A 16,106-nucleotide genomic window follows, 5' to 3' on the forward strand; every position below is an offset into this window, starting at 1 on the left:
GAGCAAATTTCAGTGTTTTTGATTTGATTACATTATTGAATATTTTTATTATTATTATATTATTATTTGGTATAATTATTTATAGTTATTTATTATATTATAATTTATGATTTTGTGTTTCAAACTTTATCACACCCAACATGTCTACTAGACTCTGGTTTGGACAGATATAAGTGAGTTATTGCTAAGAATTACAGGTCTACAATAAAAAATGCAAAATTTCCATGCAAAATAATTGTACCTCTTTCAGCACCTAAGATCCGACATAATCATACCGCCAGGGAGGTTAAATGTATGTGCTTAGGCAATAGTTGGGTGTGGAGCCAAAAAATTGCATAGTTATGATTTTGTGAATACTGCATGTCCTCCAAGGACTCTATGGGGTTGACTTACTAAACTGGAGAGTGCAAAATCTGGTGCAGCTCTACATAGAAATCAATCAACTTCCAGGTTTTAATTTGTCAAAGCTTGAACAAGCTGAAGTTAGAAGCTGATTGGCCACCAGGCACAGCTGCACCTGATTTTGCACTCTCCAGTTCAAGTAAATCAACCCCTATGAGTACAGGGAAACCTAAAAATTTTATAAGAAATTCTTTAAAATTTCAATGCTTTTACTTTTTTTTTTATCCATGTTGAGTGCTGCTGAGTTTTTTTTTTGTGTGCTTGGCATTTTAAGAGTTGCGTCAAGTGGCATTATTGATCCTGCTTGACACATACCTTTCATGGGAAGGCTTGTCAGTCTAGTCACATTTTCTTTTGGCTTTCTCCCCTGGTATAGATCATCAAAAATGCTGTATTTCCTGGACTGTCAAAAACAATTTGTTTGATAAAAATACTTGGTACACTGCTCAGTAAATACCCTTCTATTACATTCCAAAGTGATCTACCAGACAGTTTTTTGTCCAGAGCCCAGATTAATTTTAAAGTTTGTTTTTGGCACGAAAGTATATACTTTTTTTTTTTTTTTTATACACAATAACTATATTACTATTTTCTATAAAAATAACTAATAATAATATAAATATAGTATAAATATATAAGATGAACATCAGATGGAGGTCAAATATGGACAGTAGACAATACAATTGTATCTGTGAAAAATTGAATACTGTATATTTCTGGATCTTGACTATCCTGATATGGTGTGAGTTACCTAAAGAGTCAGTTTCATTCCAGTTAAAGTTAACCTGTGCTCTTGCCACATACAGTATGTGGGTAAAGTCCCTACTTTTTAAAAAAAAATTCACTGGCACGTTATAAGTTACATAGTTACATATAATTACATAGTTAGTCTGGTTGAAAAAAGACACAAGCCCATCTAGTTTAACCAATAAAAAGGAATAAAAAAAACATACAATCCTATATACACAGTCCTATACCCACAGTTGCTCCAGAGGAAGGCAAAAAAACCACAGCAAAGCATGAATCAATTTGCTACAGCAGATGAAAAAATCCCTTCCTGATTCCCTGAGAAGCAATTGGATGTTCTCTGGATCAACTTTACCTATAAATGTTAGTACCCAGTTCTATTATGTACATTTAGGAAAGAATCCAGGCCTTTTTTAAAGCAATCTACTGAGCTGGCCAGAACCAGCTCTTGATGAATTCTATTCCACATTTTCACAGCTCTTACTGTGAAGAAACCTTTCCGTATTTGGAGATTAAAGACGTAAAGAGTGCCCCCTTGTCCTCTCTGTAATGACCTTAAAGTGAATAAGTCAACACCAATATATACTATAGGGTCACTATATGAACCACTTATGTATTTATGCATGTTGATCATATCCCCCCTTAATCTCATCTTCTCAAGAGAGAATAAATTCAGTTCCCCTAATCTTTCCTCATAGCTAAACTCCGCCATGCCATTTATCAGTATGGTTGCCTTTCTCAACACTTTCTCCAGTTCCCCCATATCCTTTTTGTGAATTGGTGCCCAAAACTGAACTACCAATTCCAGATGAGGTCTTAGGCCTGGTTCACACCTATGCAGGTTGCAGTTTGCATATTCCAGGTGCATTTTGTGTTTTTCAATACACATTTTTTTCTCCATTTAAGTCTATGGAACCAAAAACCAGAAAAAAAAGTCCCTGGCCCTTTCCATAAAATGCACAGATGTGAACTACATCTGTAGAAAACCATGTTAAATGCATGTAGTGTGTTTCTGCAAAACTGAAAATGCACTAAAAAATGCATACGTATGAACCAGGCTTTACTAATGATTCGCACAGAGGCAAAATTATATCTCTATGATATGTCTATGAGTATTGGAAGTTTTACAGACATAATAAGCAGTAAATATTACTTTCCCAGTAAGGGAAATTTTGAAAGATTTGAAACTTTTGTTATGATAAATACTTTTTAACATTTCGAAAAAGCCATTGACTAAATGTGGTCTGAATTACGTATATGTCCTATTACTTCTTTATTTGGCCGTAACCCTGGACATTTGTGGGTGATTTACAACATATAAAAAGTGGCACTATTGCTTGAACAGACCAATCAGATTTTTGCTTTAACTTTAAAGAAAATCAAATAGGAAACACGATTGGCTGTCATGAACAATAGTTCTATGTGTGCTCTGTTGTTTATAAGGTAACTATAAAGATTTTAAACTCACACCATTCATGGTTTCAGGGAGATGACTAATTAGAAGAAATTAGACAATCTATTGCTGCAAAATTTAGTAACAAATTAGTGTTAAATTTAGTTGTTTCAAACAGTGTAACTTTATTGAGCCTAAATCCCTCTGCAATGTTTTCCAAACAGGTTTACTCTCTTAATATGCTGTCTAGCCATGGTGGCATCCACTGCTAAATTACTTACAATTACTATGAATTGTGCATGTAATTAGATCACTTTCTATAAATAGCTCCAGAAAGGTTTGGAAAGACATGATGCCATCTGGCCTGGAGTCATTAAATGAACTTTTCAGCTCTTACTGTTTATCCAACTCTTATGTGTCTTCATAGCAGTAAGAGAGATGTCACATTAAGCATCTTTCTATGCATTGGATCTGGTAGCATGTTGTTTGCTTCATCCAGAATTTTCATTTCAGAAAATGCTACAATTACTATCTCGGAATAACTGTTGTACTGTTAGTGAAAACGTATACTAATGCAACTTTTGACAAAGGGCATGAAAAACACCTATAACATTATTTAATTAGTTTTCAGTAGCATTAAATGCTTCCAGTGTGGTATTAAATATGACAGTATTGCGTTGCCCTAAATGTGGGATGCAATGTGGGGTTCAGTTATTTAATGTATCAAAAAATTATGTACATTCTTTTTCTTGTTCAAATATTTTATTGAAAAGAGGATTCAATAGAAATGTGCATACAATAGTCCAATTGATACATAAGTAGAACGAATTATAACTCAGCAAAGCTGGAGCATAAAACAACCATGCAAGATCATGAAAAAAATACAGAGCAATTAGCGTGGGAGGCTTATCCTCCAAACAGGTACAGAAGAATAAGTAAAAACTAATGAAGAAAAAAATGGTGAAAAATGAAAAATGTAAGAAAATGGTATATCATAACAAAGAGGGGAGAGTTAAAAAAAAAAGAAGGTGAGGCGGCTGTTTGGCACTCCAGGATAGGGGCAAACCAAAGAGCCTAACAGTGCTGGGAGACTGCAGGTTGGGGTGGGCAGGGAGGGCAAGCCTTAGGTGGACCTAGCACAAGGCCTATGCCAGGGGTGGGAAGCTGTTAGAGAGGAAAGGGACTAACGAAGGACAAAGAAATAAAGAAGGCCAGAGGGTGGGAAAGGTAAGCGAGGAGAAAAAAAACAGGGGGGCTGGAAAGGAGAGGAGGGGGGCAGGGAGAGGGAGGGGGCAGGGAGGGAAGGGCGGGTGAGCGATCCCCCCTGGGAGAATAGAAGTGTGTTGGCAGATGCAAGAACAGGGATGGTAATGTATGATTGTGAAACTATGGGAGGAGTAGGGTTTCATCGAAACCAGGGGGCGCATAATGGATCACCCATGGATTCCAGTGTTTCTCAAAGTTATGTCCTTTGTTCAGAAAAACAGCTTCTAGTTTGGCGATGTACATTCTTTTTATTGAGTAAACCTGATAGTCATAATATTGTCAGGGAACAGTCCCAAGTCTTCTGGTAATAAACAGAAAAGGAAGCATATTGTGAAGTTAATATTTGTAATCACATCAGCTAATCCATACACTTGTAGTGAGATGTACTTATGCTTCTTTTATTGCAGTCGGCCAATGGGGGGAATGCAGCAAGGGATTCTGTAGTGTTGTCAGTCTTTGTGACAGGGTCCTCTACTGGTGCCTGGGATAGAGAACTTTGCATTTCAGAATGAATCCAGGGACATTGTTTAAAGTGTATATTACTCTAAATATTTTTTTTTCTCTATGTGTACTGTACAGTATGTTCACGTATGTGTATTTTAGAAATCAAAGTCTCTATCATTTTCATGTACTTCTTCCATATAAAGTACCTGGTTGATCCTGCCAGTCACTTTCTTTCTTGTTCCAAACTGACTACACAAAGCAGAAAAGCTGATCTTTGCTTGTGTGGTCAGTTTTAATCCTTCAAAAAACAAACAAACAGAAATTCCCAGCGCTGTCCTAGCTTGTCTGATAAAAGGTCCAAAAGATGGTGAATGAAATGTCCGTGAAAATGAAATAAATGAAAATAAAGTTATGCACCTATATATGAAACAGTGGGGTTGATCTGAGGGGAAGATCTGAAATGAGGGGAAGCTCTGCTGATTTTATCATCCATTCACGTACGTGCAAAAATGCTATTTATTATTTTCCTTGCATGTCCCCCTCAGATCTACAGATCTTCCAAGTGCAAAGTGGATTTGCCTTTAGTAAATCAATCCCCCCCCCCCCCCGTCTCTTATATACTTTGTCTGGATGTGGGAACAGAAGACAAAAAATCAATGGGAAATGTCTGTAGTATCCATTAGAAACAGGCCTGCTCTGGGGTTAGGGAACCCAGGGTTTAAGGAGTCAATATAAGCACACAGTAACAGGTTCATCTCACAGGGTATTAATGAGAGACTGTGCCTAGGTGGGCTGTGTGATGGATCCCGCACAAGATTGTGGAATAGTCCTAGCCTTAGTGGCGACTCTGTGAAGACAGGAGGGAGGACGCTGGAACCACGAGCTGCAGGAAGCCGAATGACAGCTCTTAAACGCAAAGTGGAACTGACCAATTAGAATGCGTTTCATTGGCAACTCACGCCCCTTTCCTCAGCCGATGGAGAGCACCGGACGGAGAGAAATATTTATGGCTGCTGACAATCAACCCTCATAGGAGTGTCGGGCTGAAGTAATAAAGCAGCAGGGAGAAACACTGCTCCTGTGTGTGTCTATTGAATATATTGTAAATTTGTAACAAAATGAAGGATATATGAAAAAATATGTGGATATGTATCAATGTGATCATATGTATCAATGTATGGACTCCTTTCATGTTTGGAGATGGAAAATGATAAATATATAAATTGAAATTGAATGAAAAATAAGATATAACCCTCTCTCCCCTTCCCCTCTTTAGTTTTCATCCTTTGGCTGGCCATTCAGAGGTACACTGTGGAGGCACACAGCACGTCTGTATTGGGTAGTTTGTTAAGCTACCATGCCCTCCTACCTATAACAGCCTGCCTCTGGCACACCCCCCTGCCAATCACAGCCTGCCTCTTGAACATGCCCCCTGCTCACTCACAGCCTGCAAGGCTGCACAGAAATTTTGAAAAAAGGTTTAGTATTGGGAAATACGTTTTGAAGGATAAAAAGTGAATTTTATATACAACTATATAGATCAGACCAAAATGAGGGACAAATGAGGAGGAAAGGGGGACAGAGGGACATTGTTCCAAATCAGGGACAGTCCCTCGAAATCAGGGACAGTTGGGAGCTATGCCCATTACTACTGTATACACAGCCGGAACACTGCCTGAAAAAAACATTACGTTGGGTACTCTTCTATTCCAGAAAATAATGATGACTTACAAGACACATATTTAGTATTCATCTTCAAAGAAGAATAGTTTTGTTCTGATTAAAACGAAATCTGGTTGCTTCATTGTATTTTGCACATCAGCGTTTCTGTCTAATTAGGTGAACCTAATTTTCAGTTTGTTAATTAAATGTCAATTCAAGCTCAGAAAATGCTTCCTAATATTTTTCAGAACTAAAATGCTTCTTTTTTAACATGTATGTATTCTGGAGTGAATACAGATGTTTGACTGTAGATGGCAATATTTACAGTAGGTATGTGTTGTGGAAAGGATAGTGTGAAGCGTTGTAGGAGGACAAAAGTATTTCCTGACCTTGGGAATAGTTTGGATATACAGAGTGTGTTTTATTTCTGTCAGTAGGGAGGCCTGGGATGTACCTTTTTATCAAGCTCATTCCGGAACCATTATTGTATACACGCTTGTTTAAGATAATCTTGGCTGCATACTTCTGCTGAACACGTCTTCATTCCACTGGACATGCACAACAATAACATGGTTTCATAGAGCTGAATTCAAACAAGGACATACTTTTTTGCTTGCTTATAGGGTATGATTTTTGTTTAATAAAGCAGTGTAAGGAACAGTGACCATGTATAAAGACAGAAAAGGGAAAAAAACTCATCAATTTATAACTAGCATGGGAAGTAAATGTGGTATGGGGGCAAATCAGTGATAGTACATTAGAGACCTCTGCTTTAAGTTAAATGTTAGAAGTCTAGTTGGCCAGCGGGGCTGAATGCTGGAACATTTGCAGGAACCCAAAGAAGCCACCAAGAAATGCACTTTTATTTATTTGAGCACAGTAAGCTGAAATCAAATAGGCTTCAATGAGTTACTGTGCATTTAAAAAAAGTCACTTCACACTGTCAGTGTTCCTAAAGACAATTGTGACATGTGTGCTGGTGGTTGGTGGCCATTTTTCAAAATGCCAGCATTAAGAACGTAATAAACTCTAGCAAACTTTAAAAAGCCATTCCTCCTACAATCCATAACCAAAACAAACTAAGAATTGATACTGTATACCAAGGACTCGTAAGGCTAGGCATCCTGCACCAATCATGACTACCTATGAATGACACCCAACCAAAATCCTAAAGGACACAAATAATCCACTCTCAGTTGCCATGGCCATAAAGTCCTTCAGATGGAACTCACAGCAAGTGCAATCAATGCATCCCCTGAGATCTCTTGAAGAAAACTTTAGTGTTGAAGCTTGGGTTGGCATATACACTATAGTGTCAAAAGTATTGGGATACCTGCCTTTGCAAGCACATTAACTTTAACGGCATCCCAGTCTTATGCCCCGTACACACGGTCGGATTTTCCGACGGAAGATGTGTGATAGGACCTTGTTGTCGGAAATTCCGACCGTGTGTAGGCTCCATCACACATTTTCCATCGGATTTTCCGACACACAAAGTTTGAGAGCAGGCTATAAAATTTTCCGACAACAAAATCCGCTGTCGGAATTTCCGATCGTGTGTACACAAATCCGACGGACAAAGTGCCACGCATGCTCAGAATAAATAAAGAGATGAAAGCTATTGGCTACTGCCCCGTTTATAGTCCCGACGTACGTGTTTTACGTCACCGCGTTCAGAACGATCGGATTTTCCGACAACTTTGTGTGACCGTGTGTATGCAAGACAAGTTTGAGCCAACATCCGTCAGAAAAAATCCTAGGATTTTGATGTCGGAATGTCCGATCAATGTCCGACCGTGTGTACGGGGCATTGGTCTGTAGGGTTCAGTATTAAGTTGGCACACCCTTTGCACCTATAACAGCTTCAACTCTTCTGGGAAGGCTTTCCACAAGGTTTAGGAGTGTGTCTATGGGAAAGTTTGACCATTCTTCCAGAAGTGCATTTGTGAGGTCAGGCACTGATGTTGGATGAGAAGGCCTGGGTCACAGTCTCCGCTCTGATTAATCCCAAAGGTGTTCTGTTGGGTTGCGGTCAGGACTCTGTGCAGGCCAGTCAAGTTCCTCCATCTCAAACTCGCTCATCCATGTCTTTATGGACCTTTCTTTGTCCATTGGTGTGCAGTCATGTTGGAACAGGAAGGGGCCATCCCCAAACTGTTCCCACAAAGTTGGGATCATGATGCCTTAAGATTTCCCTTCACTGGAACTAAGGGGCCAAGCTCAACCCCTGAAAAGCAACCCCACACTATAATCCCCCCTCCACCAAATGATTTGGACCAGTGCACAAAGCAAGGTCCATAAAGAAAAACTGTGACCTCGCCGAGCTACGACCCTCGCAGGTTGATTTTCTTTATTTATTTTTTTAATGTTCATGACTGCAAGTCCCTGATATATACGTGTCAGCTTTTTGGAAATAAAAAACATAACAGTAAAATACACAATAACGACATTTTAAATATATGAACCATCAGGTCTATGATAAATACATGTTACCGGCATCTATACAGGGAAGAGGGCTAGGTTGGGTCTCTGATAAATGCAGGGAGAGCTGGGTAAAAAACAGGGTGTCTCCCTGAAGTTTGGGGTGAATTGACATGCCTGTTTTTTTTTGTTTTTTTTAGCAATCTTACAATATACCTTCTCCATGGGCATTGTTTTCAAAACTTTTATGACTGAGAACAGAATCAATTCTTTTGACATCCTTGTATGTCAACACATTCCATGTACAGTATGTGAAAACTAGCAGACCAAAAAGAAGTATAGCATTTGCGTTGTGCACTTTCTGGCCTTTCGATGCAATATCTGAATAAATAGGCAGTGTGTAACTTGGTGTCCTTCTGCTGATTAAACAGCTGGACAGGATCAGGATTTGTAAAGGGTCATTTGTGTTGTGGGATGTGTGTGGTTATACAGCTCAACTGAGAGGCTCTGTTATCTTCAGCCATGTTATTGCTGGGTTTAAGAAGATTAGCTCTGTTCTATTCTAATAATGAAATCGGTACACATTGTGTATCCCCTCCTCCAGACTTGTCACAGGGTAAGGCCTGAAATATTCCATCATACTCAAAAATACGTATGCTTATTTTTTTTCTTTTTTTGCAAAGTCTTAAGAATTTTTTTTCAGTTATGTCCCCTGTAATATCATAGTTAACATGCTCTACAGATGCTGTTCATGAAACCTGATAACAGTAGTGAAGCAATTGACAGTTAACACAAGTTTTCTTTCTTTTGGCCCTCTCAGTAGGCTTATTATATGATAAAGCTCAGATGCTTAAAGAAAGATTGTCCCTTACTGATTTATGGGAAATAGCCCTTCATTGGAATACAACTGAATGTCTGGGGAGCCTTAATTAACAAGGCTTTACCATGCCAAAGGCTTAACTTCTTGACTCATCAATGTTGCTTTACACAAGGTAGAGGAAGCCAGGTCATTGCAAATTTGTTGCCCATCTGATAAATAGTTCTATTATAGGAAAATGTGGATAATGATTTCAACTATGTCTGGTCACTGTAAGGCATATTGGTAAATATTCAACACTATACCTCCAATAATGGTGGTGTTGATGACTCAAGACCAAGGTGCCCAGGCCTAGTGTAGGATATTGTAGTTGCCAAGGTGACCTTGTGCCCAGCATTCATCCAGAGCTGGAAAAACTTTCAATGCTCATTGCTTGGTCTCTTCCTCAACTTTTTGCACAGGTTACAATCCTTAATACAATAACAACTCAAAACTGTCCCTGCATATGATGGCCTACTGCGGCAACTCAGTGCTAACAACATCCTGCTCTGCAGCAATCAACAATTTAATACCTTTAATACCAGGCACAACAACATTCAGAGGGTTTATAAGTATTGAAATAGATATTCTAGATATTCTTGGATACATAAACTTGTTTAAAACATCAGAAATAAACATAATAAATGCCAAATCTGAGAAATAAGCAAAATCTAAAAGCTAATAACAAGCTACTAATACATTCCAGCACACTGCAGCTGTGCTTACATCAGGCAAGTAAATTCACCCTAATCTTGGTGCTTTGTAATCCACTCCAGCAGAAGGAGTATACTTTTTGAAGCCTGTGCATTCTCTTTCTTCTTCCTCCATCACAAACCACATTCAAACGTACGAAGCAGGTTTGAAATTCATTGGGGTTGATTTACTAAAACTGGAGATGGCAAAATCTGGTGCAGCTGTGCATGGTAGCTAGGGATGAGCCAAACACCCCCCAATTCGGTTCGCAGCAGGTCCCCCTTAAAAATCCATACCAGACCCTTATCTGAGCAGGCAACCTGGCAAGCCGCAGTAAAAGAGGGGGGGCGAGAGAGCGCCCCCCCCCCCTCCTGAACCGTACCAGGCCACATGCCCTCAACATTGTGAGGGTGCTTTGGGGTAGCCCTCCAAAGCACCTTGTCCCCATGTGTTGATGGGGAGAAGGACCTCATCCCCACAACAATTGCCTGGTGGTTGTGGGGGTCTGCAGGCGGGGGGCTTATCAGAATCTGGAAGCCCCCTTTAACAAGGAGACCTCCAGATCCCGGCCCCCCCTGTGTGAAATGGTAACGGGGTACAAATGTACCCTTACCATTTCACAAAAAATGTGTGAAAATGGTAAAGAAAAGACAATACACGCCTTGGGACAAGTCCTTTATTAAAAAAATAAAAAAATAAAACTGTCTTACGAAGTCTTCTTCTTCTTCTCTTGCTCCGATGGACCGAAAAAAGAAAAAAAAAAAAGCTGCACACCACCTACGATCTGCCTCCATGGGAGGCACCCGCCGTAATGGCTGGCCTCTCAGGTGACAGCTCTTTTATAACTGAGGGCGGGGCTACACAATGACATTGCCGGGTGACCCCGCCCCCTCTGACGCACGGGGACATCCCTATGGCTTCCCAGTAGCGTCAGAGGAGGGCGGGGTCACCCAGTTACGTAACCGAGTGACCCCGCCCCCCCTCTGCTGCTACGGGAAAGCCATAGGGACCCCCACGCATTTTTTTTTTACATTTTGGTTCGTGGTTCCCCTGTGGGGGAATCCCATGCCGTTTTTATCAATAAACTTTTATGTGTATTGCCGGGACCAACAATTCATTATAGCCGCGAGTACTTTTAAATTACTTTTTTCCTTTAGAAATGTAATTTTGCTCTCAGACTGTTCTAAACACAGGAAACATGCGCCACTTTACAGGCATACTATAGACACCCCCCAGGTACAAATTTAAAGGAATATTACACTTTTATTGTTTCACTTTAAGCATTATTAAAATCACTGCTCCCGAAAAAACGGCCGTTTTTAATACTTTTTTTTGCATTGATACATGTCCCTTGGGGCAGGATCCAGGTCCCCAAACACTTTTTATGGCAATACCATGCATATAAGCCTTTAAAATTTGCACTTTTGATTTCTTTGATTTCTCCCATAGACTTTTAAAGGGTGTTCCGCGGCCTTCGAATTTGCAGTGAACACCCCAAATTGTTCGATATTTGGCGAACAGGCGAACACCCAATGTTCGAGTCAAACATCGAGCTCATCCCTAATGGTAGCCAATCAACTTCTAACTGCAGCTTGTTCAATTATTCTTGACAAACAATAAAAAACCTAGAAACTGATTGGATTCTATGCAGAGCTGCACCAGATTTTGCACTCTCCAGTTTTAGTAAATCAACCCCATTGATAGCTGTAAGAAACATTGTAGTATTGCCATTTTCACACAATACATTTTGTACGTGGGAAACAGCAAGTGGGGGTTCAAGTATTTCAAGCAGGTACATTCCAAGACTATCAGATTATTGAAAAAAGGAGTAAGGAGGACTGGTGCATAACAGATAAAAAATAAAAGTACTAAGGCGGTTCTCTCTGTGTGCATCTCAGGATTCCGTTTTTCATTTAGGCTGGAGTTAACCTTCACAATTTTAGGCTTTACAATTTCAAGGAATGAAAAGTATTACAAAAATGGCATTCTTTAAAGCGGTTGTATACCCCGCTTGGTGATTTTTACAATAAGGCTTACCTGTAGGTAAAGTTAATATCTCCTCAGCCTGCATGGTTTAGGAGATATTCTCCTTGCATGCAGCTGCTGACATCAGCGTTGCATGCACTCTGAAGGCCTGGCATGTCGTGCCGGAACTTCAAAGCTTCTTGCCAGAACAGAGGGCTCCCACACACATGCGTGGGAGTGACATCATCACGGCTCCGGCCACTCACATCGCTGGAGCCCGCAAACCCGGAAAAAACGCTCTGGGGACATGTCAGCCCCCTCAGCCGTGACCAGACGTCACTGCGGGGGCTTTAGTTTAAGGTAAGTATTTCATAATGTGCTAGTATGTGATGCATACTAGCACGTTATGTCATTGTCTTGCAGTTTTTTTTTCTTTTTTTGAGCGGTTTACTACCGCTTTAATAATAGTTTAAATTTTTAATTTTTAAATAGTTTTAAAATAAAAAGGAAAAAGAGAAAGCCTTTACAGTATATCACCAGTTATGTGCTACCATTCATAAGTTTCCTGGGACAGGTTGAATAACGGCTATGCTAGTAATTGGTGCCAAATTTGCCAAAAAGTAAAACAATTTTGCCCTAGTTCTACAAAACAGGGTTAACCAGCAGAACATTGGACCTAAGTTCTATGACCTTATACGTTTTTAGATCAACTCAACATTTAAATGTTAGTAGCTGTCAATCTGAACATGGTACATTGATGATAGAGTTATTGTCATAATATATTATTGTGCATCTACATAAACCAAACATTATTAGTGCCGGACTTTCCATTTGCCAGGTAATTATGTATTTTAAAAAAATTAGCTAATGTATTTTTGTTTAGACTCATTTGAAAGCTGTTGTCATATTATTGCTTATCTTTTATTACATTTGACTTAATATTTATGGATGTGTAGAGAATATAAACACTATGGGGGTTATTTACGAAAGGCAAATCCACTTTGCACAGCAAGTGCACTTGGAAGTGCAGTCGCTCTAAATCTAAGGGGTAGATCTGAAATGAGGGGAAGCTCTGCTGATTTTATCATCCAATCATGTGCAAGCTAAAATGCTGTTTTTTATTTTCCTTGCATGTCCCCCCTCAGATTTACAACCACTTTACTTCCAAGTCCACTTGCAGTGCAAATAGGATTTTCCTTTAGTAAATAACCACCTGTGTGTTGTTTTGTAACGTAAGGTTGCCACTCAAGTGAAAACTCTGACCATGCAGAACTGTGGGCTATTGGTATTTTAAATCAAAGAACCAGTCACAAGTGGACATTTCTAATAATGTGAGTCTTTAATTGAATAATTCTAATAATACAGCCTTACATTTTATGGGTGGCTTACTTTTGGTTATTTACTTATTTTCTGTCCATATCCTATCAGAAATATCAAGTTGAGATTGTTGCCAGGTATTCATGCCCCTTATAGTTTTGACCCACTTGTAGTGATTTCATGGGGAAAGCTAGTGTCCATGTTAAACCAACTGTGGGTGAGGCCCAAGGAGAGCAGGATATGTAGAGCTTATCTCAGGAATAGTAAGAGAGAGTACCCAGCTGGACAAGACTGAGAATAAGACACTTTGAAATCAAGCAGGGTGCTAACTAGAGGGGCCATGGCACCCCTGATCCTGAGCTGCGGGTCTGTAGCTTGGAGTAGTAAGGCCTTGGGGGCCTAGAACTAAGCATTCCAGATGGGAGCAGAAACAATTTGCTGGTGCTTCTTAGAAGAGTAGAGAAGGTGGCTGCAAGGAAACTAGTGCTCCACACTGTTAATGACTGCTGTCTGGATGTTATGATTCACTACAAAGTGTTTTGCACTGCAATATGGTGTCAGTATATCAAGTGTCATGTCTGTTGGAAGAAGTTTCTGAATGCAGTAGTGTTAAAAAATGCGAATGCAGTGGACATTCCTTTATTTCGAACATTGGGCCTCTGGCCAAGAATGCAGAGAAAAGGCCTATTGCGTAGGAGAAATGTGCCCAAGATAGTGGACCAAAGACAGATATGTGATTGCTCATGCTCAATAAGTAGTGGAATGGAACCTGGATGGCTTGCGCCAACTGCCGTCTATACCAGGAAAAAGCCACCTCTTTCCCTTTCCCCAGTAGCCACAAGCCTACTGTGCCTAGTATTAAATTTTAACCTGATTGCAGCATTGCGATTTAGATGTGAACATGTAGTGAATTGCAAATGCCCATGCTGAACTGGTAATCTTTTAAATATTTCAATGCATAGCAGTCTTATAGGGCGTACACACGGTCGGACTTTGTTCGGACATTCCGACAACAAAATCCTAGGATTTTTTCCGACGGATGTTGGCTCAAACTTGTTTTGCCTACACACGGTCACACAAAGTTGTCGGAAACCCGATCGTTTTAAACGCGGTGACGTAAAACATGTACGTCAGGACTATAAACGGGGCAGTGGCCAATAGCTTTCATCTCTTTATTTATTCTGAGCATGCGTGGCACTTTGTCCGTCGGATTTGTGTACACACGATCGGAATTTCCGGCAACGGATTTTGTTGTCGGAAAATTTTATCTCCTGCTGTCCAACTTTGTGTGTCGGAAAATCCGATGGAAAATGTCCGATGGAGTCCACACAGGGTCGGAATTTCCGACAACACGCTCCGATCGGACATTTTCCATCGGAAAATCCGACCGTGTGTACGGGGCATTACAGGTGATGTAATATCTTTGTATTGGGCAACTCAACAAACTTTCAGGCCACCTTTAAAAGTTTTTTCCTGAACTGTCTTTAAAATTAGGTTAACCATATCATATCCTAGGCTGTTCGGGTTAACCCATACATGATCTGCATTACTATAATCAGAAACACAGCAAATTACATGCATTAAAATAGTTAACACATGCATTGGTGTGTACAGAGCCATGTCCTGGGATTTTACCTTTTTACTTTGGAATGCATTGCACTGCAATTTTAAATTATATTAAGTGTAAGCAAGCCCTTATATTGACATCACATGCCTATTGCCTATTGCTTCATGAGCCATGGATGGCTAGATAGGCTACCATGTAAATTGCTACGTTTTATATAATTTGTCAACCATATTGGTAAATTAATAGACTGATGATGACCTCAACAGCTTGTGTTGTCTTCATCCAAATAAGGCATTTCATGGCCTGTTCATTTATCTAACTAAAAGATTATATCATGGTACTGGGCTTTAACAAGGATAAAGAAAGTGCAAGGTAATGGGAAATGCAAACAAATATATTTTGTCAGCCCTAATGTAAACGTTATTAGAACTTTTTCTTTTTTTCCTTATAGACTCTTTGCAGTGAAATGCGGGTCCTGCCTAGACACCATCACTCCCAGTGAGTTTGTCATGAGGGCACAAAAGAGTGTTTATCATCTCTCGTGCTTCTGCTGCTGTGTATGTGAGAGGCAGCTTCAGAAAGGTGATGAGTTTGTGCTGAAAGATGGACAGCTTCTCTGTAAGAGTGACTATGAAAGAGAACGGGATCTGCTCAGCCTAGTGAGCCCGGCGGCCTCTGACTCAGGTATGTCTTGTGCAAAGTGAAGCAAAGTGCCACTCCAGGGACTTCTTGATTATTTGTTTTGAATAAAGTGGGGAGGGGGTTAAAAACTCTGTTGGCCGGTTTCACTGCCTATTATGTTTTCCTTTCATTTCCTTTCTGAAAACACAAAAGAGTGTTGCCAATAAATATATATGGGGAAGCCCATCTATTTCCCCGTGCCACATAATGCTCCCACTTAATGGTAAATCCAGCCCATAGTTAAAGAGTGCCATATCAATTAACTTGATCTTCTTTAAATAGTAACACCTTTTTTTTATTATTATTATCAATATTTCATGGTCAATTCCTGCAATAAAACTGTAAAACTAATTATATCTAATAATTTCACAAAAGTATTTAATAGTAAATAACATGTAATTGTGAGCCTACAAAGTTTACCTTTACTGTGGGAGTTGAATGGTGGGCCACAGCATACTGTAACTGCTCCTCGTCCTTATTCAGTAGCTATAAACCCAGATCACATTTTGTAGAGAAGAAAACTGATTTATTTTTAAATATTGCTACTGTTGCTTTTAATGAGCTTCTTAAAGAGACTTCCATATAGGCCATATAAAAAGTGCCTATTATTATTTTTTTATATTTTACTTAGCATTTATGCATGTATTTAGTTATTTTGGGTTAATGATTCAAAACTGGCCATTGAACCTTAG

The 16,106-nt window shown here is 39.6% G+C and overlaps 1 protein-coding gene across 1 annotated transcript in view; it reads left to right on the forward strand.

Moving 5' to 3' along the window:
- LMX1A (LIM homeobox transcription factor 1 alpha) overlaps nt 1-16,106 on the forward strand; it is a 170,387-nt gene that overhangs the window by 130,590 nt on the left and 23,691 nt on the right. The window contains exon 4 of the mRNA XM_073591464.1: nt 15,185-15,417. Coding sequence (XP_073447565.1) covers nt 15,185-15,417 — 233 coding nt within the window. The remainder of the gene's footprint in view (nt 1-15,184; nt 15,418-16,106) is intronic.

This window comes from Aquarana catesbeiana, linkage group LG07 (assembly GCF_042186555.1).
Source record: "Aquarana catesbeiana isolate 2022-GZ linkage group LG07, ASM4218655v1, whole genome shotgun sequence".
Classification (NCBI taxonomy): domain Eukaryota; kingdom Metazoa; phylum Chordata; class Amphibia; order Anura; family Ranidae; genus Aquarana; species Aquarana catesbeiana.